Here is a 27,723-nt window from a genome sequence, read left to right on the forward strand (position 1 = left end):
CTCAACATGGCAAATCAGTGCCTAAGGGCATTAGGCCTCATTCTACCAGAGCAGCAGCCACTTCAAGCAGCCTTTCTCAGGGGAGTACCAACCAAAGAAATCTTAGAGGCTACAACTTGGAGTTCTGTGCACACCTTTACAAAGCACTACCACTTGCCTCTCTACTCTAAGTCCAGAGCACGCCTCGCCACTGCAGTTCTGCAGGGTCTCATAACCTCTCCTAATCCTATTTAGCCCAGCCACCCTTCCTCTGCTTTGGGATTCAACCCAATAGTAATGACTGCAACAGTGAAACACGATGAACATAATACAGTTGTGTACCTACCATAAATGTAGATGTTCGAGTGTATTCACTGTTGCAGTCCAGGTTACCCACCCACCATCACCCTTCTCTTTGCTGGGCCTTATCTGCACTTCTCTATCCTATACAACCTTTTTGGTGTATTTGCTTGTAGATGAAGGAAATGTTATTTTTGTGTATGCATTTATTTTTGATATATATTTTTCAACCTACCTATTTGGGGCACCTGACATCTGGGGAAAGAAAAACTGAAGAAAATGGTGTCTGCTGCATCTTTTATACCCCTGGCGCACTGACGTCAGGGAAGAGGCAACATAACCGACACCGGACCTAGACTTTGGAACTCGGGCCGACTGCGGGTAGCCTGCCAGCAGGATAACCCAAGAGTAATGACTGCAACAGTGAATACACTTCGAACATCTACATTTATGGTAGGTACGCAACTGTACTTTCCTCAGAGAGGCCAAAGATTTGAGACCACCCAGGAGAGCTCCAACCCCAGCCTGGGACCTTAACTTTGTTTTGGAGAAACTCACACTACCTCTTTTCGAGCCAGCTGCTACTGCAGACTTAAAATTTCTTTCTTGGAAAACAGTTTTTCTTTTAGCAATCACTTCAGCTAGAAGGGTATCTGAATTACAGGCCCTTATGGCAGTGGAGCCTTTCATCATCCTTCATATGGACAGGGTGTCTCTCAGAACCAATCCATCTTTCATGCCCAAGGTGGTATCCAGTGTGGCTCTTAATCAGTCCATTCATTTGCCAACCTTCTTTCCCAATCCACAGAATAAAGGGGAATGGATACTGCATTCCTTAGATGTGCACAGACAACTTAGATAAACCTCAAAGGAAATCTGAACAACTGCTGGTGGCATTTGCTGCAGGGCCAGAGGGGAAGGCTATTTCAAAGCAAACCATTTCTAAATGGATATGCCATTGCATTCATTTCTGCTATAAGCACCATGGAACCCTGTCCCCCAGGAGATCAGACCTCACTCCACCAGGGCTGCATCTACCTCTACAGCCTTTTTTCAGAGGCGTTCCTACCAGGGACGTCCTAGAAGCTGCTACCTGGATTTCTGTACATACTTTCACCAAGCATTGTCATTTGCCAGTTTTTTTTTTTCTCTAAATCCAGAGCTGGCTTTGCCACTGCAGTCTTGCAGGGCCTTTTAGCTGGTCCTAATGCTATCTAAATTCCTCCTCCCAACCATAGCTTTGGGAATCTACCCAAATGTAATGACTGCAACAGTGAAACACAAAGAACATAGTACAGTTGCGTACCTACCATAAATGTAGATGTTCGAGTGTATTCACTGTTGCAGTCCTGGTTACCCTCCCTCCAGCCCCCTAACTTCTTTTGGCTATACCTCTACTTTCCTTTACTATGCTTAAAAGCCTTTTTGGTGTAATTGCTTTTTTGTTGGAGGTATATCATTGTAATTTTATATTTAATTGCTTCCCATTAGGGGGGGCTCCTGACATCTGGGGCAAGAAAACCTGATGTAATGGCGTCGGCTGCATGTTTTATACCCCTGACGACCTGATGTCATGGAAGAAGGGACAGCAACCGACGCAGGACCCAAGACTTTGTTAATCAGGCAGACTGAGGGCTACCTGCAAGCAGATAACCCAAATGTAATGACTGCAACAGTGAATGCACTCGAACATCTACATTTATGGTAAGTGTACACAACTGTACTTTTGTGAAGCAGTTTGGATGAGAATGGACACCTGGAGGTCTGAGGGTATGGCAGGCTACTGGAAAAGAGTATGTTACTGCTTTCAGGTTTGTAGGATGCAGAAGACGGCTGTCTTTGGTGGAAGAGTTTTAAGTATTAGTAATGGTAGAGGAGAATGTGAGACTAATAAGAAGATTGCAGTTATGACTATGGTTGCAGTCTCTGAGCCTATCCTGTGGTAGGGAAGTGGAATCTGATTTTATGGACAAAGTTTATAGGTGTATCACTGTTTACTCCATCCTCAGCCAGTTGTCCTGAGCAACTGTAGGTAGTGAAAAAAATAATGAGATGGCAGGTGTAGTCATTGGAAATAGGGTTTCTGTCCTGAGCCGCTGGCATTACTCTGCCTAACAGGGTGGTGAGACATTTATAATCTTAGGTAGCCTTGAGTTAAAAATGCTTCTCCATCAGCTTGAGAAGAACCATCTTAGGTGGTTTGGGAATCTTGGTCTTATAGGTGACTTCCAGAGGAATTGTTCCTGGTGTGGCGGACTGGAGAGAGGCCTTGTAGCAGACTAAAGACTTGTTCAAGGGATTATATTTCTCATGTGGCCTGAGAGCATTTCTCTGTGCTGCAAAGGAAAGATGGAAATTTATGGCTAATTTTGTTTGTCTTCGGTAGCTTGCTGCTGCTTTGAATTGCAGTCATTATTTAATTTGCCTTTTTGAATCTGCTGACTTTATTGGACACAATGTTATGGTTTCTTAGGTGCTTTCTACAACCACATTCTGAGTATACCTTTCCCTTTACTAGTAATAGGTTCATAGGTTGGTACTAGGCTATCAGCCCTAGGGGCTATACAAGCCTAGCCATAACAATTCCCTGTCTATTTCTTCCCACACTATTTACTTCCCTGGACCCCTGTCTAGCAGGGCGACTGACGTGATCCCTGTGGTGAATTTCCTTTCTCCCATCCAGTCGTCAAGGTTCCTTTTGAAGATGGCCAAAGAGGTCTCTGCTTGACATGTATGGGCAGTCTGTTCCAGAGTCTGGGGAGTCTTTGGGTCAGGAACCTATCCCTCCAGCATGATGTTCTTCGTGTTTCACTGTTGCAGTCATTACATTTGGGGTAATCTGCCGACAGGTTGCCCTCATTCGGCCTGAATATCAAAGTCTTGGATCCTGCATCAGTTGCTGTCTCCTCTTCCATGACGTCCGGTCGTCAGGGGTATAAAACATGCAGCCAATGCCATTTTATTCAGTCTTTCTTGCCACGCGGTGCCCGAAGCAGAGGCAGTTCGCAGGTGCCTGTCGGCCGACTCCTGAAATTTTCGCATTCGAGTTTCAGAATCCAAAACAAATGCATCTGTATATCAACCAAAAGAGATACTAGCTGTTCAGAAGTCTTCAGTTAAAGCCAAGTACCCCGTTGGGGAAACTTTTTCTTGCTCCTTAACAATGTCAATAAAAGTTAATAATTGCATTACTTATGGGAAGCAAATACCTCATAAGGATTTTCATTTGTACTGTATTCCTTACCTAAGCCCAGATCATAGCGTGCCTTGCTGTTGGTTTTGTGCTAAGATTTAATCAATGCACTATTAAGCGTCGGTATATCTTTGCTTGAAAATATTTTGGATCCAGATTTAATTACCCTGAAATGTCGTCGGATAGCAATCTGACTACCAGAGTTCACAAAAAACGCAAAGAAAAAGACAGAGACAGACCGTCGAGGTCCAAAACCAAACGACGAAGCTTCTCCTAAGCCAGTTGCCGGTACTCAGTGAGGCACTTTCCCAGCCCCTGATACCCGCTACTTTTGAGTCGCGGGCCTCTACTGAGACCCATGTGGAGTCCGGTATGTCGGGAGATTCTCAGAGTATTGAACCCGTGGATGTCTCTCCCTCGGATGGGTCCAGAGCCGCTGTGCAGGCACCGGCTTCTGAGGGTGTCTTCAGGCCTCAACATTTCTATATAAAACTGATGCCAGCTTCAAAAACAAAAACAACTTCTAAGTCTAAAAAACCGACGCATGAGCCACGTGCTCAGGTCCCTATGCCTAAAAAACAGATGATCAAAATGGCTGAGGACTTAATTACCTTGATCAGGGGTTCCCAACCCCCCCCCGCTAAGAGGCCTAGGCAAGACACTGATTATGAATCTTCAGATCAGGTTTCTATTTCTTCTGATTCCTCTTCTGATCAGGAATTATCTATACGCCACTTGTAACTGGTTTGAAGTCTGACATGGCTCCAGCAATTCTAACCATGTGGGTTCTGTCCGTGAGCCAGTTTGCAACCCATCTAGTGACATAGGGGGTTATATTTAAGCTGGTGAGCTTATCTATAATGCCCGAGTGGGGTATTGTATCGAAGGCTTTTGCGAGGTCCAGGTAGGTTGTGTGGACCACCTTCCCCTCATCAATGGCCTTGGTGACTGTTTCAAAGAAATCGACCAGGTTTAAGAGGCAGGATCTGCTCTTAACAAAGCCGAACTGGGTAGGATCCAGTGTCTGTAAGTCCCCAATATCTTTATTTATGAGGTCCATGATGATCCTTTCCATAGCTTTGCAGACCAAGCTAGTCAGGCTTATGGGGCAATAGTTTCCATCCGTTGAGGCACCACCTTTGTGGAGAGGGACCACTGTTGCTGTACGCCACTCTTTGGGTGCATATCCTGTAGTAAGGCTGAGATTGAACAGTAGTTTTATGTTTGGGTTTAGCTCTTCTTGGAGTTCATGTAGGACGCAGCCCGGGACACCGTCTGGTCCCATTGATGCTGTGTTTTTTGCTTTGGAAAGGGTGGCACTTATCTGAGCATCTGAGATGTCAGGGGTGCAGCACTCTGCTGGGATAGATATCTGCCCTTTTGGTGGGGGGGGGGAGTTTGCGCTGAATTTGTCAGCTAGGGTGTTGGAAATGTCTGTGGGTTCGGTGTATTTTTTGTCATTACTCATTCCTACCCCCTCTGCAGACAAGCAATGACCTTATGAGACACAGCGTTGGCCTTTCAACTTCACGTGCAAGCTCAATTCCTGCCAGGAAAAACAAATACTCTGGCTGACGAACTAAGCAGAAACCTCCTGGACACCCACGAATGGAAACTGGATCCACAAGTCTTCAGGATGATAACAAGGAAATGGGGATGCCCAGACATAGATCTATTTGCCTCCCCTCACAACTGTCAATTGCAGAGATTTTGCACAAGGACTTACCACAAGCAAGCATGGAAAGTGGACACCCTATCATTCAGATGGAAAAATCTAACAGTATATGCCTTTCTCCCACTACCTCTCCTTCCCAGAGTACTCCTAAAGGTCAGACAAGAGAAGCCAAAAATTATTCTGATTGCACCAGACTGGCCACGCCAGCACTGGTACCCAATCCTGAAGAGCTTGTCTCAAGGTCCAGCATGGATATTGCCTCAAACTTCTCACTTGCTGACCCGACAAAAGAATCAGATCCTGCACAGCCAACTCAGGACCTTAAATCTGGCAGCACGGCTGATAATGTAGCCATAATGAACACTCCCCTTTCAAAAGCAGTTATGGATGTTCTCTTGGAGGCCAGAAGGCCCAGTACCAGAAAGTCTTATGCAGAAAAATGGAAGCGATTCTGTGCTTGGAACCATGAATAAGGCATTGACACGTCTGTACCAAACATTCCGCAGATTTTACAATACCTGACTGAGATGCTGAACAAAGGCCTTTCTTTCTCATCAGTTAAGATTTATGCCTCTGCCATTTCTGCACATTACAATACAGAACCACCTATCTTTTCTCACTCTTTAATAAGACAGTACCTCAGAGGGGCCAAAAACATTAGGCCTCCAAGGAGAGCACCAATTCCGGCCTGGGACCCCAATTTTGTTTTGGAAAAACTCACATTGCCTCCTTTCGAGCCAGCATCAACAGCGGATATTAAATTGTTATCCTGGAAAGCAGCTCTGCTCCTAGCCATTACCTGTGCAAGACGAGTCTCGGAGTTACAAACACTCATGGCTGTGGAACCTTTCATCATTTTTCATCCAGACAGGGTTTCTCTGAGGACAAACCCTGCTGACAGGTTGCCCTCAGTCGGCCTGAATATCAAAGTCTTGGATCCTGCATCAGTTGCTGTCTCCTCTTCCATGACGTCCGGTCGTCAGGGGTATAAAACATGCAGCCGATGCCATTTTATTCAGTCTTTCTTGCCACGCAGTGCCCAAAGCAGAAGCAGTTCGCAAGTGCCTGTTGGCCGACTCCTGAAATTTTCGCATTCGAGTTTCAGAATCCAAAACAAATGCATCTGTATATCAACCAAAAGAGATACTAGCTGTTCAGAAGTCTTCAATTAAAGCTAAGTACCCCGTTGGGGAAACTTTTTCTTGCTCCTTACCAATGTTAGTAAAAGTTAATAATTGCATTACTTATGGGAAGCAAATACCTCATAAGGATTTTCATTTGTACTCTATTCCTTACCTAAGCCCAGATCATAGCGTGCCTTGCTGTTGGTTTTGTGCTAAGATTTAATCAATGCACTATTAAGAGTCGGTATATCTTTGCTTCAAAATATTTTGGATCCAGATTTAATTACCCTGAAATGTCGTTGGATAGCAATCCGACTACCAGAGTTCACAAAAAACGCAAAGAAAAAGACAGAGACAGACCGTCGAGGTCCAAAACCAAACGACGAAGCTTCTCCTAAGCCAGTCGCCGGTACTCAGTGAGGCACTTTCTCAGCCCCTGATACCCGCTACTTTTCAGTTGCAGGCCTCTACCGAGACCCATGTGGAGTCCGGTATGTCGGGAGATTCTCAGAGTATTGAACCCGTGGATGTCTCTCCCTCGGATGGGTCCGGAGCCGCTGAGCAGGTGTCTTCAGGCCTCAACATTTCTATATAAAACTGATGCCAGCTTCAAAAACAAAAACAACTTCTAAGTCTAAAAAACCGACACATGAGCCACGTGCTCAGGCCCCTATGCCTAAAAAACAGATGATCAAAATGGCTGAGGACTTAATTACCTTGATCAGGGGTTCCCAACCCCCCCCGCTAAGAGGCCTAGGCAAGACAGTGATTATGAATCTTCAGATCAGGTTTCTATTTCTTCTGATCAGGAATTATCTATACGACCCTATGAGGATTCAGATGCTGAAGAATCCATACCATCTGCATCTCCTCCTGAGGATTATTCTTTTGGAGAAACCTTGCATACTTTAAGGGAACATTTTCATTGGGAGAGTCAGGATTTCTCCAAATCAAAAAAGAGGCTTGGGGATTTCCTCCTTCTTCCTCAGCATAGGCCATTGTCTGTACCTCCTGTATTAGACATTGTTGATGATGTGTTTTCGGAATAAGGCATGGCTCCTGATTCCCTACCTCCGGCTCCTAGTAAGCCAGACAGATATTACAGGGTTCCTATTTCCACAAATTTTTATTAAAAAATCCTGCTGCTGATCTTGAAACTATCTCACAGGGTCCCAAAGGTGTAAAGGCCTCTACAGCCAAAAATCCTACCCCCTCTGATAGAGATTACAGGGCGCTGGATAGATGGTGAAAGAAGATTTATACGTCTGCAACCTTGGCAATTAGGGCCTTAAACTGCCAGTTTCATATGCTTAAATATCAACAGCATGTTATGGGCTTATTGAAACAGAAAATTATGTTGATTTCTGATTGTGTGGAAAATAAAGAATTACAGGAATTATTGCATGCAGCAGAACAGGTTGGAAAGCATACTTTGCAATGTGGTTTTGATTCCTTGGAGGCCTCTTGCAGAGCCGCAGTTACTGGATCTGTGATTAGAAGGCACGCCTGGCTCATGGAGCAAAATCTGCCTGATCATGTTAAAGCTAAATTGTTGGATGCACCTTTACAGCATGATACTCTGTTTGGTAATAAGGCAGAAGAGGTGTGAAAGAAAATGGAAGACAAAGCTAAATCTATGCAAACTGTAAAAGATTTTTTACAAGTGCAGCCATCCAGATTCAGTAGACACTGGCCTACAAAAAAATTGGTCCTTTCCTGTGTCCAACAGAGCCTCACAAGGAAAATCGAGGCGCTTATTAGGCTCTAGATACCAATCACAGGGTTCTTACAGGTCAAAGCAATGGGGTGCCTCTACCTCCAAATCTGGAGGAAACAAAGCACAACCCTACAGTAAGCAGTCTCAATGACTTCCCTCTGCCATCACCAAGCACTTATCTTTTGGCAGCCCCCTTGGGGGGGGGGGGGGGGGATTAGCACTTCACGCTCAAAATTGGCAGTTAATAACCCAGGACAAGTAGGTATTAAACATAGTATCCCAGGGGTACAGATTTCATTTCCATACTTTGCCAATTCCAAACGGTCGGCCAGATCTGCCACAAAACCAGTGGGCAGAGGCTCAGAAACAAGTGACGTCCCTCATGGATATGGGGGCTATTCAGCCAGTACCAGAACAGGAAAAAGGACAATGTTTTTATTCAAGACTGTTCCTGGTACCCAGAAAAGACCATGCCTGGCGTCCAATACTGGACTTATCGATTTTGAACACATTCTTGGGCATCCCAAAATTCTGACTTTACAACAGCTACTGCCCATGCTGGGCAAGAACGCTTGGTTAGTGACTCTAGACTTAAGAGGCATACCTGTATATCCCAATAAGGGAATTGTGCAGAAGATATCTCAGCTTCAAGGCAGGTTTTATGCATTACCAATTCTCTGCACTGCCCTTTGGCTTATCTACTGTGCCCAGGGTCTTTACAAAGTGCCTGGCACCAGTAATTGCATTTTGCAGACAAAGAAGCATACAAATCTATCCTTACTTGGACGATTGTCTCATTCATTCAAGCAGAAAACAAGGACATTCTTCTTCAACATCTGGCATTTGTAAAAAGGCTTCTAACATGCCTAGGGTACACAATAAACAAAAATAAATCACAACTGGTACCCTCTCAAAAAATTACATTCCTGGGTGCAAGCTTGAATACAACTGTAAAGATGGCTTACCTTACGCCAAACAAACAAAGGCAACTGACTATATACTTCAAACAGATGGCAACAAAAACCCAGTTATCTGCAAGACAAATTCTGCAGGCTTTGGGGTTCATGGCATCCTGCATTCTACTAATTCCATAGGCAAGACTGCATATGAGGAAACTACAATGGTATCTAAAAAGTTTATGGAGTCAACATTGTCACAGTCTGGAAACAATGATTCCTCTCATTCCCTGCCTACAACAGGAGTTTCTTTTGTGGGCAGATACCTGTCACCAGAACAAGGGACGGTCTTTCACTCTACCCCCTGCCACCCAAACCCTAACTACAGATGTATCAGACTATGCTTGGGGGGCCTACCTGGCGGGGAGATGCATTCAGGGCATATGGAGCCCAAAACAAATGCATCTGCATATCAACCAAAAAGAGATGCTAGCTGTTCAGAATGCCCTGACAGCCTTCAAGGACTTACTTCATCTAGGACAACTACAGATAAAGATGGACAACACCACGGTTATGTGATACAAGCAGGGTGGTACACATTCCTACCCCCTTTGCAGAATAGTCATGGCATTGTGGGGTACAGGCTTGACTTACAAAGTACATCGTCAAGCTCAATTCCTGCCAGGAAAACAAAATACTCTGGCAGACGACCTAAGCAGAAATCTTATGGACCCTCACGAGTGGAAACTGGATCCACAAGTCTTCAGCATGATAACACATAAATGGAGGAGTCCAGACACAGATCTATTTGTCTCTCCCCAACATTATCAACTGGACAAATTCTGCACAAGGACTTATCACAGACAAGCATGGAAAGTGGATGCCCTATCATTCAGTTGGAAAAACCTATCGGCCTACGCCTTTCCTCCTCTGCCTCTTCTCCCCAAGGGCTTACTAAAGGTCAGACAGGAAAAAACAAAAATGATCCTAATTGCCCCGGACTGGCCTCGCCAGCACTGGTACCCAATTCTAAGGAATATGTCTCAACTCCCTCCTTGGTACTTGCCTCAAATACCTCATCTACTGGTCTCAGCAAAGCAATCAAATTCTGCACACTCAGCTCCAAACTCTGAACCTGGCAGCATTGCTGATCATGTAATTATTCAAACAAAACCTCTCAGTAAATCTGTGATGGATGTCATTTTGGAAGCCAGAAGGCCTAGCAGTAGAAAATCTTATGCTGATAAATGGAAAGATTGTGTGCTTGGAACCAATCACAAGGAACGGACACAGCAAAGCCAAATATTCCTCATATTTTACAGTACTTGACTGAGATGCTTGACAAGGGCCTATCTTTTTCTTCAATAAAAATCCATGCCTCTGCCATCTCAGCTCATTACAACACGGAGCCTCCCATCTTTTCTCATCCTCTGCTAAAACAGTATCTTAGAGGGGCCAAAAATTTAAGGCCTCCCAGAAGATCACCAACTCCTGCATGGGACCTTCCTTTATGCCTAAGGTGGTATCCAGTGTGGCTCTTAACCAAACTATTCACCTGCCAACATTTTACCCAAATCCGCAGAACAAGGGGGAGCGGATTCTGCATTCCTTGGACGTACACAGACAACTAAGATTCTACTTAAACAGGACCAAATCTCTAAGAAAGTCTGAGCAATTAGTGGTGGCATTTGCTGCAAGATCAGAGGGGAAGACTATATCAAAGCAGACTATTTCAAAGTGGATAAGCCACTGCATTCGTTTCTGCTACTTGCATCAAGGGAATCAGGTCACATTCCACCAGGGCTGCATCTACCTCAGCAGCCTTTCTCAGAGGAGTTCCAACCAAAGACATTCTAGAAGCTGCTACTTGGAGCTCTGCTCATACCTTTACAAAGCATTATCATTTACCTCTCTTTAAATCCAGGGCAGGCTTTGCCACTGCAGTTCTGCAGGGTCTTATAGCCGCTCCTAATGCTATTTAGTTCCATCCTGCCATCCATAGCTTTGGGATTCTACCCAAATGTAATGACTGCAACAGTGAAACACAAAGAACATAGTACAGTTGTGTACACTTACCATAAATGTAGATGTTCGAGTGTATTCACTGTTGTGGTCCGGGTTACCCACCTGCCATCCCGCTTTTTTGTAGAACTTCTCCTTCCTTCACTATATTCTAAAGCCTTTGTGGTGCATTTGCTTTTAGATGAAGGTAAAGTTTGTTGCTAAAATTGCATTTACATATATATTGTTGTTTATTTATATATTTTTATATATGTATATATTTTTTTGCTCCCTATTTGGGGGGCACCTGACATCTGGGGCAAGAAAAACTGAATAAAATGGCGTTGGCTGCATGTTTTATACCCCTGACGACCTGACGTCATGGAAGAGGAGACAGCAACCAACGCAGGACCCAAGACTTCAGGCCGACTGAGGGCAACCTGCCAGCAGATTACCCCAAATGTAATGACTGCAACAGGGAATACACTCAAACATCTACATTTATGGTAAGTGTACACAACTGTACTTTTTGGTTATTGTGATGACAAGGTTTAGATCCCTGGAGCGTTTGGCTCTGAGGGATTGGGATTTCTTTAAGTGTAGCATGTCCACCAGCTCTGGGTTTGACATGGCCTTGTATGTTAAGCAGAGATCACCTCTGAGTAGACGATATGCAACAGAATATAGCTGAAGTTTTTTAATGCGGTCAGCATAGCGCATGTGCTTTAGGCCTGTTATTCTTTTAGTGAGGTATTTCTGCAGCCTTTACAGTTGTTGCAGATGTCTAGAGAGGTACATACCAAACGGGGCGTTGTATTCTATAATGGGTCTAATGAGGGATGAGTACAGTGGGACAATGACCTCCTTTTTTCTGGATGAAAAGCCCTTAGTGATGAGGTGTGCCACATAGAAGGATTTCCTGACTGTTGTGACAATGTGGTTATCGAAGGTGAGACCACTTTCCACCTGTATTCCTAAGTCTCTTATCACACTTTCGGTGTTTAGTGTAATTTCCTCAGAGTTTCAGTAGTGATGATCAGTAAACCTTGATGACTAACAGATAATTTTTCCCCCCTTCCAGTGTGTGTGTGCGCGGGGGGGTCAGTCAGTGAATACCATGCTGCATATGTGTTTGCCTACTCTCTATGTATATGTCGCCACACTGAACATGTTGTGACCATTGTTCTCTTTAGGTAAGAAAGCACAATTGGACAATGCTGTGTTTTCATCATATGGATGAAAAATGATGCAAGTCTCTAGCACAACAATAAAAAAATTACGTATTGTGTCACTAGGCTGTATTTTTAAATGACAAACATAGATTTAACAAACATAGAGAATAAGGAGAACATGAATGGTTTGCAGTGCTGGAAAAATGCAGTATTTTGATTTAAAATGTACATAACTGCTATAAACAGTGTAACAAATTATTACATTTCTTCAGTTACTTTTTTATTTTTTACTTAGATGATGAAAAAAGAAGACCAGATATTTTTCAGGCACTAAAACTTGGTAAGAATGTTTGTAATACATTTTAAATATCAGTGGACTATATTTGGAAATGAGTTCCCTGACTGCTTTGTCCATCTTTGTTATTTTTGCATCCTCCACACTTGTTAGAAACAATGGCCACTAAATAAAAAAGCAAACTTATTGTGGTTCACCAGATTTATAGCTGTTTTGTAGCTGATTGTCTTGACCTTAACATATTTTGCAGCAAAGTTTTTTTTTAGGGATTGAATTTGATATTCCCCAGTTAATTCTTTGTGCAAGTTTATCAGGGATTGATATGTGTAGAAATGTACCTTACTTGTGCTGAAGTGCAAATTCTTTCCACCTGCCATACAGCTGATGAAGTTTGTGTCTTTTGGCTTTTCCCGGTTAGGGGTCGCCACAGCGGAATTCTGGTCCGGTAATGATTGGTAGTTGATTTTTATGTGCCGAGTTACCAGCCCTGGCGCACAACCATCAACCAAGGTACGCCCATTCACACATGTCTCCACACAGAAGACGCTCTAGCTGAGAATCGAACCGGACAGCGTCTAAATGTGAGGTGACAACACTACCGCAGCACCACCACCGCAGGTATACAGCTGATATAGTACTGTTGCAAATTGGCATTCTATACATTTGTTGTGCTGGCAGCAAGAAGAATGAATTAGAACCCTTAGAGTAACAAAATGCGGATGAAGTGCTATTCATTAAGATTGCTGCTGGTTGCGCAGGAGTTCATTTTCAGATGTGTTTATCATCCATGGTCGTGCCTCAGCTACTTTGCTGTTTTGTGGTAATGACAGTGAAGTTGAAAAGTTTTATTGCATCTGTGCTGGAGAGGGGACTGTGCTCTCAAGATTTGTAACACTGAGTCTCCTCCATGGAGTAGAGAGAGAAATCCCTGACTAATTGTCAGGCAACACGAGTTCGAATAGCAGCTCAAAGTCCTGTAGGAGTTGGCAGGGAAGGAGGGTGGAAGGGAGCAGTCACTTCCAGCTCACCCATCTGGGAGGGCTTGACTCTAACTTTCAACATGGGTGATAGAGGGAGCATTACGTGTCTGCACCATGAAGCTCAAGTCTGTTGATCTTGCTAAAATTCACTCTGAGAGCCAGGGGGAAGTGGTTGCACACTTCCCATCAGGGTGTGGCTGTAGCAGAGCTCAGAAAAGCCATAGTGAGGGGGAAGAGTAGTTGCTCCCCTGAAGGAGAGGGGAGGCTGCCTCTCGGGACCAGTGATTCTGGCCTGCTCCCTACCGCCACACTCATCACTGGTGAATGAGCTCATAGAAGATTCCCAGGTAGGAATGAACAGACCAGGGATCTCTCACATCTCAGAGAATCACTCACTCCTGCAGCCATGGAATGGATGGGCTGATTGGATGCAGTTAGAAGAGCCATTGGGCTCTGGAAAAAATAAAAAAGATTTGCAAAACGGCCTACCAGTTTCATGTCATGGGCTTTAAATATGCAATGCTGATACTAGTTTTTAAGTAAGAGACTGTAGTTGTGGCCTCTCAGTCTGCACTGTTGCCACCAAATAATATGCAATAGTGGTCCTTAAATGCATATAGTGCATGTTGTACTGCCGCACCAAAATGAACTTTACATTGATCAGCTGCAAAGCAAAATTAGTCAGAGGCTGCAGCGTCTGTCAACCCTTGCTCTGTCTGTTGTCTTCCAGTGCTATCATAGCAACAGTAATCAAAACTTGCCCAAGATTGTTTCATATGCACACGTGGACACCCACACACGCACAAACACCCACCACAACACATGCTAACATAAGCAGTATTTTCTAGAAAGTGTTTTCTTCATCATCTGACATGGTCTTCCCTGTGTGTATGATAACATTATGTCACTAGCTAGACCAGTGTGGCATACCTAGTGACTGTGCTCCTGCTATGCCAGTCTGGCATACCTGGAGCACAGTCACTGTTCATCCTTAAAAGAAGCCATCATTTGAATATGGTGTAGTAATAGCTGTTTTAAGCAGTCACTCTTCAAGAGACAGATGCCAGCAATTGAAATGTCCCCAGGTGTAATGCATTCTAATAAGTGACACCACCAGCCCTATGCTTTTCAAAGTTAATAAAATTGTTTAAATTAACTAATGCATTTGTAAAATTAAATTTCTTAATATCTGCATATTTATGGCTGCTCTGATGGCAGGCGATACACTACAGATCATCATTGCATGCATGTTCCTGAGACGCTACAGAGACTGGTAGGAAGGTGGAGAGACACAAGTTAGGCAACATAAAATTTAAAAAAAAAAAAAAAAAAAAAAAACATGAGATGGTGAGGGCTATACCCCCCATCAACTCCCTTAAGCTTGGCAACTACCCCCAGCACAGAGTTAAGTAGAGGAAGGAATGCTGAAAGACCTGGTAATGGGTGAGGGCACAGGGGTAGGAAGGCCAAAGGATGAAGCATAGGGAGCAAATAGAGTTTAAAAAATATGTATACTTGCACACAGTACCATTTTCGGCTTGATCATGGAACAGATTGTCACCCCACGGCTGGTCCTTCTTCCAACCACAAAAATAAAAAGTTAAGCAAACAGTGTTTGCCACCACAGCAGGCTAGCAAGTTACATCAGCTGCAGGTGGCTGACTCTGCTTTGTCCATTTGTTGTTCCTCAGACCACTCTTCTTTTACCCCAGATCCCTCTGCTGTAATACCTACAGCCACTATGGACCAGGGGTTAGCCAATTCCTTTGCAGCTGTTGGGGTTTCCTTAGTTGGTAAGGGAGAACCAGTCTTGTTGGTGCTGTGCCTGTCTCTGGGGAAGCAGCAGCTGCCATTAGTAATATGGTTGCCCCCATTTTATTCTGTCAAAATGACGCAGAAAATCAAACGTGTATCTATTCCTCAAACTTCTTTGGATAGGAGTAGTTTACTGGGATTGGCTCAGGGTTTGGTTCAGGCTATTACTGGGATTGGCTCAGTGTATGATTCAGGCTGTCGATCCTTCTTGTAGGGTAGTTTTCAGTAAAATAAAGGGGGATTCCTCCTTTTCTGAAGAGAGTCTAGATTCTGAATCTGAACATGAAGATGCAGAGAGAGATTTGGGGTTTTATCCTCCGATTTCTGATTCAGACTCAGAGGAGAACTCACTGTGATTCCCTCTGTGGGGTTTCTCTGTGAGAATACTGAGGTTTCTCAGTCCCTTAACAATGCTATGAGTTATTACAGAAGGATTTTCAGAACCTACACCCATTCCTCCTGTCTGCTTTAGAGGATGTGTGTTTTACTGCATGCAGTTTTACTGTTAGTCAGCTAGCTCTCCCTAAAAAAAAAAAAAACTTATATGATGTATGAAGTTCCTCAGTCTTTTAAATTTTAATACACTATTCCCAAACCTGACCCTGCAGCTGTAGCCTTAGTTGAGTCCCCTGCTACTAAATACTTAATTAATTCCAATCCTATTCTTTCTACTAAGAATAGGAACATTATTGATGGCTATGGGGGGGGGGGGGTGTACTTCTGCTACTTTGAATTTCAGATTGTCAAATTGTAAGACATGTTAGTTTATTCTCATATATTGTGACAGTATGAGGAATGTTTTAGCTACAGTTTCTTCTTGTGAAAAATCTGCTTTAAATAACATGGTTTCTTCTATTGCACAGGGTCACTACTTATTGTTTGCAATGTGTATGACTCTGTTGATAATTCTTTCAGGGCTACAGCCACTGGTAAAGTTTTAAGGAGGTTTGCTTGGGTGCATTCTCAGCATCTTCCAGATCGTTAAAAAGGAGATTTTAAATTCTCCCTTGGATAGATTTATTGTTTGGCCCCTCTGTTGCAGAGGTGATTAAAAAGTGCGATGAAAGGGGCAAGCTAATCCAAGGAATCTGTAAGATGTTTTCAGCCCTCCTTTTCTAAATTGTCCAAGGGATTTTCTTTCTCCTCATCCATTTTTGGCAAAAAAAAAAAAAAACAGAATAAACAGTCTCAACAGAATTCAGATAAACAGACGTTTAAGAAGTGACAAGGAAGTCCCAAAAAGCAGTCTCAAACCTCCCAAAACCAAGGACATTCTAAGTTTGAATGACTGTTCAAGAGACCTTGTGACCCCCCCCCCCCCAAACCCTGGCCCTTTTCTCTTCTAAAAAGTCTGAATCTCCATTTTCGTCTTTGGCAACAAACAAATGGGGTCTGAAAATCATTCACCAGGTTTACAGATGGCAGTGGGAGGAGATTCTTCCTTTTCAAGGGAACATTCCTCATCCCGCAGATCAGACATTTGTGTTTCCACATGTTCTAAATCACATGCTGTCCCAAGGAGTGATAGATAGATAGATAGATAGATAGATAGATAGATAGATAGATAGATAGATAGATAGATAGATAGATACTTTCTCTGAACTTAAGGTCTATGTCACTGGTCTCTGGGTGACTAAATTTGCAGATTAGGAGCTGTTATTGAAATGCCCACCAACACAATTGTTCTCCAGGAAGGGCCAACACAGACAACTAGTGCCAGAGCCATGGACTAAAACTAAGTCCGAAGAAATGCATAATAGTGTCTTTCTGGAAGTCATCCACCCCTGGTAACTGTCATGTTGGCAACACACACCTAGGAGTTGACCCAGTAGTCAGGAACTTGAGAACAGACCTAGACAGTAATCTAGACTGTGACCATCACGTGCCTACAGTAGTGAGGAAATCATTCTGTTGTGCAATTTATAAACAAAGGTATAGCTTCTAGGTCCAAGAAGTCCTTGTTTCACTGTATTTGGCATTCATCAGATCTGTCGTTGAATACAAAGCCTCCTTTGGTGTGTACCTAACCAAGCATATCCAACAGTGGAACATCCACAGATGCTCCTTACCAAAAGTATTCAGGATGTAAGTAACATGTCCTATGCAGACTACCTCAAGGCCTCTCCCTGTGTTCTGTCTCCTACAAGCTGTTGAGCGGATATCTGTGCTTGGCATACAAGCCATTGTCAGACCCCACTCTGATGGACATTATCCGCGAAACAAGCAGCAACAGAATTAAATGTTCTAAAAACTTAAAACCTTGCCTGTGATATAAATAGGACCTTCTGGAGAGACGGGTATGTATCCCAGAGATGACCCCTTCCCTGGAACAGCTCCGCATCCATGTGAAGCAGAGTTCCTTCCTAACCCAATTCAAATGTAACTTAGACAATTGTATGGGGAATAGGAAATCCGTTCCTGGTTTGGCACCCTCGTCTCTAATGGACACAGTCAGTCTATAAGTTTTTCACCTCCCAAGCCCCTGCTTACACTTATCAAGGGTACCAGAACTTATCAGAGATTTGGTATACATGGCTAGGCATAAAAAGGCCCCTGTGGTCGTTAGGCTAGTAAACACCTATGAACCAATTTCTCCTTCCCAGGTGGGCAAGGGGTTTTATGCAGGGATGTTTGTAGTCCCATAGAAAAAAATGCTTGGAGACCAGTTCTAGATCTTTCTTTCCCAAACCTGTTTGTGGTGGTGCCTAAATTCAAAATTTTGTCACTTCACAACTTGTTGCCTGTTCTTCCCTTTCATGTTTCCTAGACTTAAGATTCTTATCACATTCCTGTTCATCCAGACTTCAGGTGTTTCTTAAAGTTCTGTGTGTCTGGATCACATTATCAGTTCTCTGCCTTACCCTTTGGACTTTCCACTGTACCAAGTGTGTTAGCGAAGTGTCTAGCTTCAGTTGTAGCTCATTGCAGACTACAGGATATCGACATTTTACCATATTTAGACAACTTTCTTCTCTAGTCTTTTCCAAGTGTCAGGAATCTCTCTCTTGTGTGAGAGATCTCTTGCACAAGCTGGGATTCCAAGAGAACATTTAAGTCTTTCTTGACTCCTTCCCACAGGATTGTGTTCCTGTGATGTCAGCTAGACACCACAGTTCAAAGAGCTTTTCTTCCACAGGAAAAAATAGACATTTGCTTAGAACTATTTCTAAGGTTCTCCACTCAGGCTTCAGTAACTGTGAGGGAATGTCTCAGGATTTTGGATCTCAAGACATTTATAAATGTCATGATACCTCTGGCAAGACTTCACGTGAAAAAGATACAGTGGTCTCTGAAATCTCTTTCGACCCAGCATCAGCACTGTTTTATCTTTTCATATCCCTAACTGAGGTTTGTTAGAAGAGAAATTGCTTGGTGGAGACGACAGATATCTTTAAATTAAAGTCTCTGTGTCTCCCTCTGTGTTCCAAAGCAGTCACCACAGATGCGTCAGACTTTGGTTGAGGAGAATTAAAAGTGCAGGGGGTATGGGACACGAAGGAGAGATGCAAGCACATAAATATCAAGGAGATGCTTGCCCTGATAAAGGCACTCAGTTCTCTGAACCATCTTTCATCCTCGTAGCCCTTCAAGTGGTTACAGACAGTACCACAGTGATGTGGTACCTCAGCAAGCAAGAAGGAACCAGGTTGTACCCTCTTTGCAGACCAGCCATGTTAGCTTGACATATAGCTTCACAGAACACTATCACTCTACAGGCATCCTGCATACCATCCGAGTAGAATTTGTTGCAGAAAAACCTGAGCAGGACCAGGGCACACCTTCATGAAAGGAAACTAGATCTGGGGGGTTTCCAAGATTTGATCCATCTGTGGGGAGGTTCTCAAGTAGACCTGGAAGACAGATGCCTTTAATTTTCTTTGGACAGGAATGTTTCTGTATGCCTTTCACCAATATCCAGGGTACTTCTGAAGATTCAGAAGGAATCCTCCAAGATCATTGTGATGACACCCTTCTGGCCAGGCAACAGTGGTTCTTTCTATTGGAAATGTCCAGGGGCATTTACCACAAGTTTCCTCACAGAATAGATCTGATCACGGTAGAATAGGGGTATTTGATAAACCCCAACATCAGTCATTTTAATTCCTTTTGGGCACCTGTTTTCTGAGGATGTGCAGCAGCCACTAATGGAGACAACAAAGACTGATATTAGAAAATCCTATATTAGCAAATGGAAAAGGTTTTCTAGTCGGTGTCAACAACACAATCAGCACCCATACAGGGCTAGTTGTTCTTTGGTTTTACCATATTTCTGTGAGTTACTATTCCGTGGCCTTTCTTAATCCTTTGTCAAGGTTCATTTATCAGCCATTTCGTCATGTCTACCCATGGATCCTCCTCTTTCAAGGTAGTCGCATGTCAAAATGCTCTTGAAAGGGTTTTGCATAAGACACCTCCAAATAAACCGGTGTCCTCTCCTTGGGATCTTAATTTTGTGTTAGAGTAACTAACACTTGCTCCATATGAACCAGTTAATCTGGATGACATTTAATTTCTTAACATGGAAACAGTTTCATTGATTGTGCTGACCTCTGCAAGAAGGGTATCTGAGTTGCAGGCTCTTATGTTGAGTCAAACCTACCTTATATTTCCTCAAAGACAAGGCATTTAAGAATGAATCCCTCTTTTATGCCTAAAGTGGTATCTGAGTTTTTAAGTGAAACTGCCCATCTCCCCGTTTTCTTTCCTGAACCTAATAATGAATGAGAAAGGAAACTTCATACCTTGGATGTCCAGAAACAACTCTGGTACTATTTTGAAAGAACTAAATATTTTAGATCATCAATTGTTCATTTTTTTGTGAAAGTAAGAAGAGGGTACAACTGGTGTGGTTGTCTAAGGCTATTACATTTTGTTATACTCACCATGGTAAACTTTCTTTTCCAGGCAGGGTCAAGGCCCACTCTACAAGGACCTTGGCTTCTATGGGTTTTTGGAAAGGGTTGTATTCTAGAAGGATTCTAGTAGCTGCTATTTGGTCATCTGCATATACTTTTACAAAGCACTATGAGCTGGATTTTTTCTCTAGGGTCTAGATCATGCTTTGCTAGGACCGCTCTCCAGGGACTCCCGGACCCTTCTTCCACCTCCCAAATATAGTTGGCTAGGATAATCTACCCATATAGCTAAGGCTACTGTAGCAGTGATCAATTATCACTTCTATAGTAGCTGCTCCCTCTTTTCATCCCTCTTGCTTTTTGGTGTATTTTTTATGCCAGGGTGTGGACATTTATTTTTGCCTTGTCCTTTCAGGGCTCAGCCTCCCTCTCTCAGCTGGAACGAAAACTTTGAAGGGCTTTGTGCCCAAACTTGTATTTTAGTTAGCTCAGCTCGAGCTGCTAGACAATTTGGGTCTGTATAAAGGTGCCTTGAAACATTGGAAGCTGGATGGGTGTTACATCCTTGGCAGGATAGATAAATCCTATAGCTAAGGCTGCTGCAGCAGTGGTCATTCAAACATCTACTGTTATGGTAAGTTCAGTTTACACAATTATACTTTCAATTCCTGACTTCCCTTAAACCTCAGTCCTCCACTTGAACATTATAATGCATGTATTGTTCACACAAATTGCATTTATTTCTATGTAATTTGCTTCTTAACTTTTCTAAAGATCCTTCTTCCATGTTTTATCTATTTTTACAATATCCAGTACTTCAAATAGAGTTGGTTTAGATTTTGATTTCCATTTTCTAGGAACTGCTTTTTTTTAGCAGACAACAGAATTAAACTTAAGGCGTCAACTATGTGTCGACAATTCATGTCCATTTTCCCAGCTCAATAGAATTATTTCCTTAGTTGCAGCCATTTGCTCTCCTAATATTTATGACAGCATGCTCTGTAGGGAATTTTTAAAATTTGCCAGCTCATTACGCTCCCCAAAATCATATTCCCACTTATCTCTTTCTTCCCCACCACACTTCCAACATTTGTTATCTACCCGAGGAAAAATTCTTTGAAGACTGTTTTGGGTGTAAAAATACCTATGCAAGCACTTCCAAGCAAAAATCTTAAACTTTCTGGGATTTTTTTGTATACTTGGGAGGCATACATGTGTCATGCCATGGTCGCCTTGCAAATTGCTTTCCCAGGCTCTCTTCCCAATCTTTTTTAACCTTCTCTGATTGATTCTTATAGCTGTAATGCAGTATTTTATGAACCCTAGTAATAATCCCTTTTTAAATAGCAGCTTTTGTTCTAGATTCTTGTAAAAACTCTACCAGAGCAGGTCTTTGACTTGGGGCTCTGCTATCCCTTTCTGTTTGCCTGTACTGGATCAGTCCCTGGTAAGGAAGGCAGTCTTTAACATGCAGTCCAAGTGTCTTCTTGGCTTCATCCCACTCTAATACCTTACCCTTCTCTAGTTATTTGCTCCCAATACATTGGATCCTTTGCCACTTTTCTCTATTAAATTCCAGCCCCATCTTGTGTATTTTCCATACCCCTACTCGCAGTCACCCCTTTTGACAAAATCTCCTTTCTCCATTCCAGTGCTGGCTTATTTCTTAAAATACTTTCTGCGACATTATGGATGTAATATTTTGTATGGGTATTATTTTTCTTAAGGCTCTGCATCCAGAATCCCACTGTCTCCTTATTTTGTGAACTCCCCCTTCCTGCTTTACTATCATCGCTTTCTACTTTGAATTATAACATTCTGCTTGTGTTGAGTCTATATTACTCCATCAAAATAGTAATTCACCAAACTGCTATTCAAAAAGATAAATCGGAGAATGTTCACATCCATGAATGTGTTACTTAAGGAAAGGAGTTACTTGGCCAACATAAGGGGTGATATACTGCAATGTGTGTTATGGTGGGAATGTTGGCCAGGTAACTCCTTTCCGTATGTGACACATTTGCAGATGTGAACATTCACTTAAGTGAATGTTTGCTATTTTATGTTCATTGAGTAGCAGTTCGATGAATTGCTGTTTTGAGTAGTATAGATTCTGTTATGTATGTAGACCATAACTGTGTGGTTCTAAAATATCCTTACCAATCAGGTAGTCCTAAACCACCTTGTTTTGATTTTTTGATTCACACCTTTACCAAGTATTGTTGCTTTGAGTGTGACTGCAGAATTCTAGCATTAGTGTTAACTGCCCACTTCAGTCGCCTGTTCATAACTTCCACAAAAATTGTTGCCTGGAGTGTGTCATGTAAGAATTCAGGGATCCTTTAATGCCTTACTTTAACATTAAAGGACTTAGCCTTTGATGCTTTTTCCTTTTCTCTCATTTGTTTAGTTTTTAGAGGGATTTTTTATACTGCAAGGAGTTCTTCCCAGTTGTATACTCGCTAAGTAAGATTCCTAGTATGCGATACAAGTGATATCTGTATAATGTAGCAGCTGATCTTCGATGAGTTCTCTGGAGGTGCTTATTATCCTTCTTTTGTCTCTGTAACTGAATAATCACTTCATTCATCATGTATCACTTGTAAATCAGACAGCTGCATATCCATTTATTTTGATAATCTTCATACATCTTTTTGTTTGTTTTATGTCGTGTAGATTATTGTCGCTCAGTGGATGAGGATCAATCTACAGTGCAGAGGCGGTGTATGCACAGTAGTCTGGAAGTTGATGTTATGGTGGGCATTAGCAAAAAAAAATAAATAGAGGATAAATGGTGGAGGACCACCTCTGCTTTTCCCAAGGCTCTGTGGGTCAAGACCACTCAAGATACCTAGTCCCCTCAAGAAACTAACATTGAAATCAATTTGATAAAATTATTAGAGTATTTAATTTCACATTCAGTGTTTCATGATATCTTATCTTCAGGAGACCTTGCCCTTCAGTCAGAAAACTTGGGTATTGTCTGGCACATCAACAGAGGAACAGATATTTTTATCCCCTGTGCCACAAAACCATGAGATTGTGGTATTGGATAAGGACTCTTAATTGCCTCCTTGTTGTAATCTACATTTCTGGGGAAGCCATGTCCTTGGCAGACTGGTTATACAAAGGTCTGCTCCTCCCCATTAGGCCTCAGCTCAGGCAAAGCCAGAAAGGTCTTCCATATATGGCTGACACCAGTTTGTGATGTGTCCCCATCAAATGTGAAATGTCCCATTTAGTTTCCTTGACCCCCCCCCCCACACTCCAGTGTCTGACCCAAGAATATCCTAGGGATGCAGGACTGGCCATATGGTCTCCTCTACACCTTTCCTCTTAATTTTGTCTAATGATTTTAATTTCTTCCAGGTGGCTGGATGCACCAGGCCAAGGTGATTCTCATAGCATCTTATTGGCTCATTCAGAATCCTTCTGCCTTACTTGAAACAGCCTTCTTCACCTTAGATTGTTCAAGAAGCTGCTATATCTCACCCATCCTATGGGCCACACTTGGACCTGTACTTTATCTAACTCCCTGACATTCTGATGGCCTCCTAGACTCCATGTACTAGGAAAAGCAAATGTTGCACTTCACAACTTAGGCCAAATCTAAGGGCATGTTAGCATTTAGTATCTCTGCTGCAGAGGTGCTATGATGGGTTTGTCATCTTCTTCACAAAATATGCCAAGCGTCGATTTCCATTTTCTCTTGGGATTTTAGTCAGCTTCTTAGCTTCACTAACTTTCCTGTAAGTCTGCAAAGTCGTCCTGAAGGGAATCCTTGATCTCTAGCCCCATGTTTGAGGAACACCTCTGTTTGTCATATGTTTCATACGATAAAAGTTTACACCGCTTCCTTTCAAACCAGCAACACTGACAGAGAAGTTAAATGTCTGTCTTCAAAAGCCGCTTTCTGATAACAGTTACCTTGGAAAAGTGAACATTTTTTTAGGGCCTTTCAAAAAAATCCCTACCTAATCATTTTTTAGTTTATATATTTGTTAACTGGGTAAACCCACTGGATGCAAGTGTCCCTTTCAGGGCGATTCAGGAGCACTGTCTTGACTAAATTCCCTGCTCAGAGTCACAGATTAGGCAACTGGAGATTTTATTTATTTATTTATTTTTATATTTGTTTACCGTGATAGTCCGAATGGATATATGTCCATTTTCAGTGGAGGCCCAGGGAAAAAAGCTCCAAATTAGACAAATACAAAGATATCATTTAAAAAATATAAAAAAGTATAAAAACATTTACAACAAAGAATAAAAAAGTGAGTATGTGCAATGGTTCGTGGTGTTCCCTAATAGGGATACATAATTCACATGGTCAGACACAATTAAAGGCAGGAGACGTTAGATAGCATGCAGAGCTTGGTGAAATAGTTACCTGTTTGATATTTAGAGATTCTCCTTTCAGTATTTAACTTAATCAGGACTGGTACACGGGCAGAGCCATTTCATTTTGAGATACTGTTTGAGGTTATTTTTGAATAGACCTACGGAGGATTGAAGGGTTATATAGTTTGGCAACAAATTCCAGGTTTTGCCAACAAAGTTGGCAAACAAGGATTCACCAGCAGCATTGTTAGCTTTGTGGGTTTGGACGAGTAGTTTGTTGGCTGATCGCAGGGGTCTCTAGTTGCTCTAGGGCTTAATGATATTTATGAGTGAGGGGGTATCCTCAGGGTGGTACAAAATTTTGTGTGCTATTTGGAGTTGACTGAATTGAATTAGACTGGACAGTTCTAGCCACTCTAGTTGTTTCAGGTTCTGGCAGTGGTGGGTTCTGTAAGTGGAGCCAGTGGCGAATCTGGCAATATGGTTGTAGCTATGGGAGAGCGTACCTAATTCCGATTTGTTGAGGTTTGAGAGTACCGCTGAGGCATATAGTAGAGTAGAGAGTAGGTGTGACCGGGCGATTGCAGTCCTAGCCACTGGAGTTAAAATGTTTTGTTTCTATACAGTGACTCAAGCTTCTTATTGATGGCCTGTATGGTTTTGTTGACCTGTAGGTCAAATTTAAGATTATTGTGTATGATAACCCCTAGAAGTAAGTGTGTTGATCTGGGGAGATAGTGGTATCATTGTTTGACGTGACAGAGAAAGAATGTCTAGCAGATTTTCTGGTGGGGGTGAAGAGTAGAAGTTTAGTTTTATTGAGGTTCAGCAGTAGGCGTTGGTTGGCGAGCCAGTTCTCAATAGTGTTGAATGTATTTTGGGTTAGGGCTTGCAGTTTGGATGGGGAGGTAGCTGAGCAGATCAGAGTGGAATCATCTGCATATTGAATGCTAGTAGCTTTAGGGATAGCAGTATAAAGTTGTTGATAAAATAGAGATGAGTAGTGGACCCAGTATAGAGCCTTGAGGGACACCAAGTGTGAGATGAAAAGGATAGAACTCTCTACACTTTGTAGGATGTGGCTCATTCAGTTTGGTGCCTTAATTATCTGTGCTTGCTGCCAGACTTCCATAAAAATAAAAGTTATTCTCAGGACAAGCGCTGCATTTTATGCCCATAGTAGCCACCAAAACCTAAATCAGACAGCCAATCTACAAGTCTTCTTTCCTTCTTATTCCAACCAGGACATTTACCTTCTGTATTCTATGTATGTGTGCAGATTTCTTTGATTTTGTGGTTGGAGGAACACAGTTCATCTGCAAACATGACCAGCTCTTGAAGTAATCAACCATCTGTGACTGGAAACTAAAATGTCCAAGGCTGCACCCTGCTCATGGCTAGCCAGCTGCTTTGAATTTTGCTGTACTAAAGATGGACAATCCCTAATACCAACACTTAAATCATTCTAAAAAGGCATGGGTGTTAACTTTTCTTTGCAAGAGCTTGATCCTTGACAGCTGATTTCTGCAGCAACCATGTAGATGTCATGTTATTCATCTGTTGCAGTATTCTTTACATGAGGGAGTTCTTCGTAGGCGACCCAACATTAGCCAATATAAAAGCCTTTCATTACTGTAGGGTGTGCGGTACTGTAGGGTGTGTGGTATGTTGCATGTAGGCTACTGTCGTACATCGGCCATACAAGCGGCATAAGCATTTACTGACCTCAGAACTTTTCTGCTGCCAGTTCGAACGCCAGCTTGAATGTTGGTCTGCTTGCCAAGTCATTAGCTATGTTCCAGAGATTTTTCAGGTAAGTGCCCTGTTGGAGAATTCTTGTTTCTTTTACTGCAGTTTTTGTCTGATTTGTCAGGCCTTTGTGCTCAAGACTCTTAGGAGTAGACTTTCCTCCTTAGCCATTTAACTTGGAAAATCTGTGCTTAAAGTTGCTAGCTAAAAGCATAATGAAGGGATCTTAGGGGCCCGAGGCTGAGTCAGTTATGAAGCGGAAGGCCAAAAAGCAGAGACCTGAACCTTCTGCTGTGCCTCTTAATATGGAAGGCTCTTGTGAGGTGGATGAGAGCATGGAGATGCATGTGGTTCTTAGTTTTGGTTCACAGACCGAGCCCGATGTTGAGGCACCTTGGATTCAACCACAGGCATGTCCTCAGAGGCTCAGCAGGCATCTGTCTCAGATGTACAGAGGGAACCTAGGCTTGTTATCACCGAAGGCCCTAAGGGGATACCTCAGATCCTTGTGAGGGAGGAAATTCACTCTGGTATTATTGAATGTAGGCCTATGCCCAAGCCTCCTACACTACATAGGGCAGACTTGCATCAAAATAAGAAGCAGAAGACTAAACACTTGCCCCCCCTCCCACCCCAGAGACCCCCAGAGTAATTGGCAGCAATTCACTGAAGACCTTTTCAAGGTTCTTATGGGCCTTAAGTCCCCTTTGATTGTTTCAGTCCCTGCCCCCCCCCCCATGCACTGCTTCCTTACATAACAGGGTTAGGGAAGAGGTGTCATCAGAGGAAGAGGCATCCCCAGAAGATAAATCTTTGGCCTATTCTTCACATATCCCCTCCCCATTAGATTATGCCTCCCCAGAGGAGGACTCCAATGGGGAGGACTCACGGATGGAAGAACTCTCTTTTGGAGAGACTCTGGTCAAAATGAAGGATTATTTTAAGCGGGATAACACTCTATTATCTGAAGTGCAAAATAAATACTACGATCTTCTGCAGGTGGAATCCTCTAGTCCTTTAGCTATTCCTCCTGTGTTGCCTGCTTTTCTAGATTCCTTTGCGTCTGCCTCACACAACCCAGATTCCCAGCCTCCTACTCCTAAAAAGCCTAATCGATGTTACAAGGTACCTGAGGACTGCAAGTTCCTGTTCAGATGTCCTTCAGCAGATCCATCGGTTATTTCTGTGGCTTCAGACAAATCATCCAGGTTACCACCTTCAACCTCTCTCCTTCCCTCAGACAAGAACAGCAGGATCCTGAAGAGACTGGGCAAGAAAGTGTGCACCTCTGCCACCTTGGCACTTAGGGCCATTAATTACCAAACTCGTATGACCAAATCTGCCCTAGAGCTTCTGTCTCAGCTTTCTCGGGTCATTTCTGATTTGCCTGACAGAGAGTTTAAGGCCTTGACTGCATCCCTGCTTGGATCCTCCTCTCAAGTAGCCTACCACGCCATGAAATACAGTTGTGATGCTGCAGAGGCTTCTGCCAGGGCAGTTGCTTGTGGCTTGGTTTTAAGGAGATTCTCTTGGTTAAGACTCCAGTCATTACCAGAGACATTAAATCTAAACAGTCCCGCCCTCCACCAAAAACAAAAAAGGGTGGTAGGAGGCCTCAGCAGTCCAGTAC

General features: G+C 42.9%; 1 protein-coding gene across 1 annotated transcript in view; it reads left to right on the top strand.

Moving 5' to 3' along the window:
* The window catches only part of ANKS6 (ankyrin repeat and sterile alpha motif domain containing 6), a 1,232,679-nt gene that overhangs the window by 388,903 nt on the left and 816,053 nt on the right, over positions 1-27,723 (top strand). The window contains exon 4 of the mRNA XM_044064590.1: positions 12,353-12,397. Within this exon, the coding sequence (XP_043920525.1) occupies positions 12,353-12,397 (45 nt within the window). The remainder of the gene's footprint in view (positions 1-12,352; positions 12,398-27,723) is intronic.

The sequence above is a fragment of the Protopterus annectens genome, chromosome 3.part0 (genome assembly GCF_019279795.1).
Source record: "Protopterus annectens isolate FY-2018-M chromosome 3.part0, PAN1.0, whole genome shotgun sequence".
Lineage (NCBI taxonomy): Eukaryota > Metazoa > Chordata > Ceratodontiformes > Protopteridae > Protopterus > Protopterus annectens.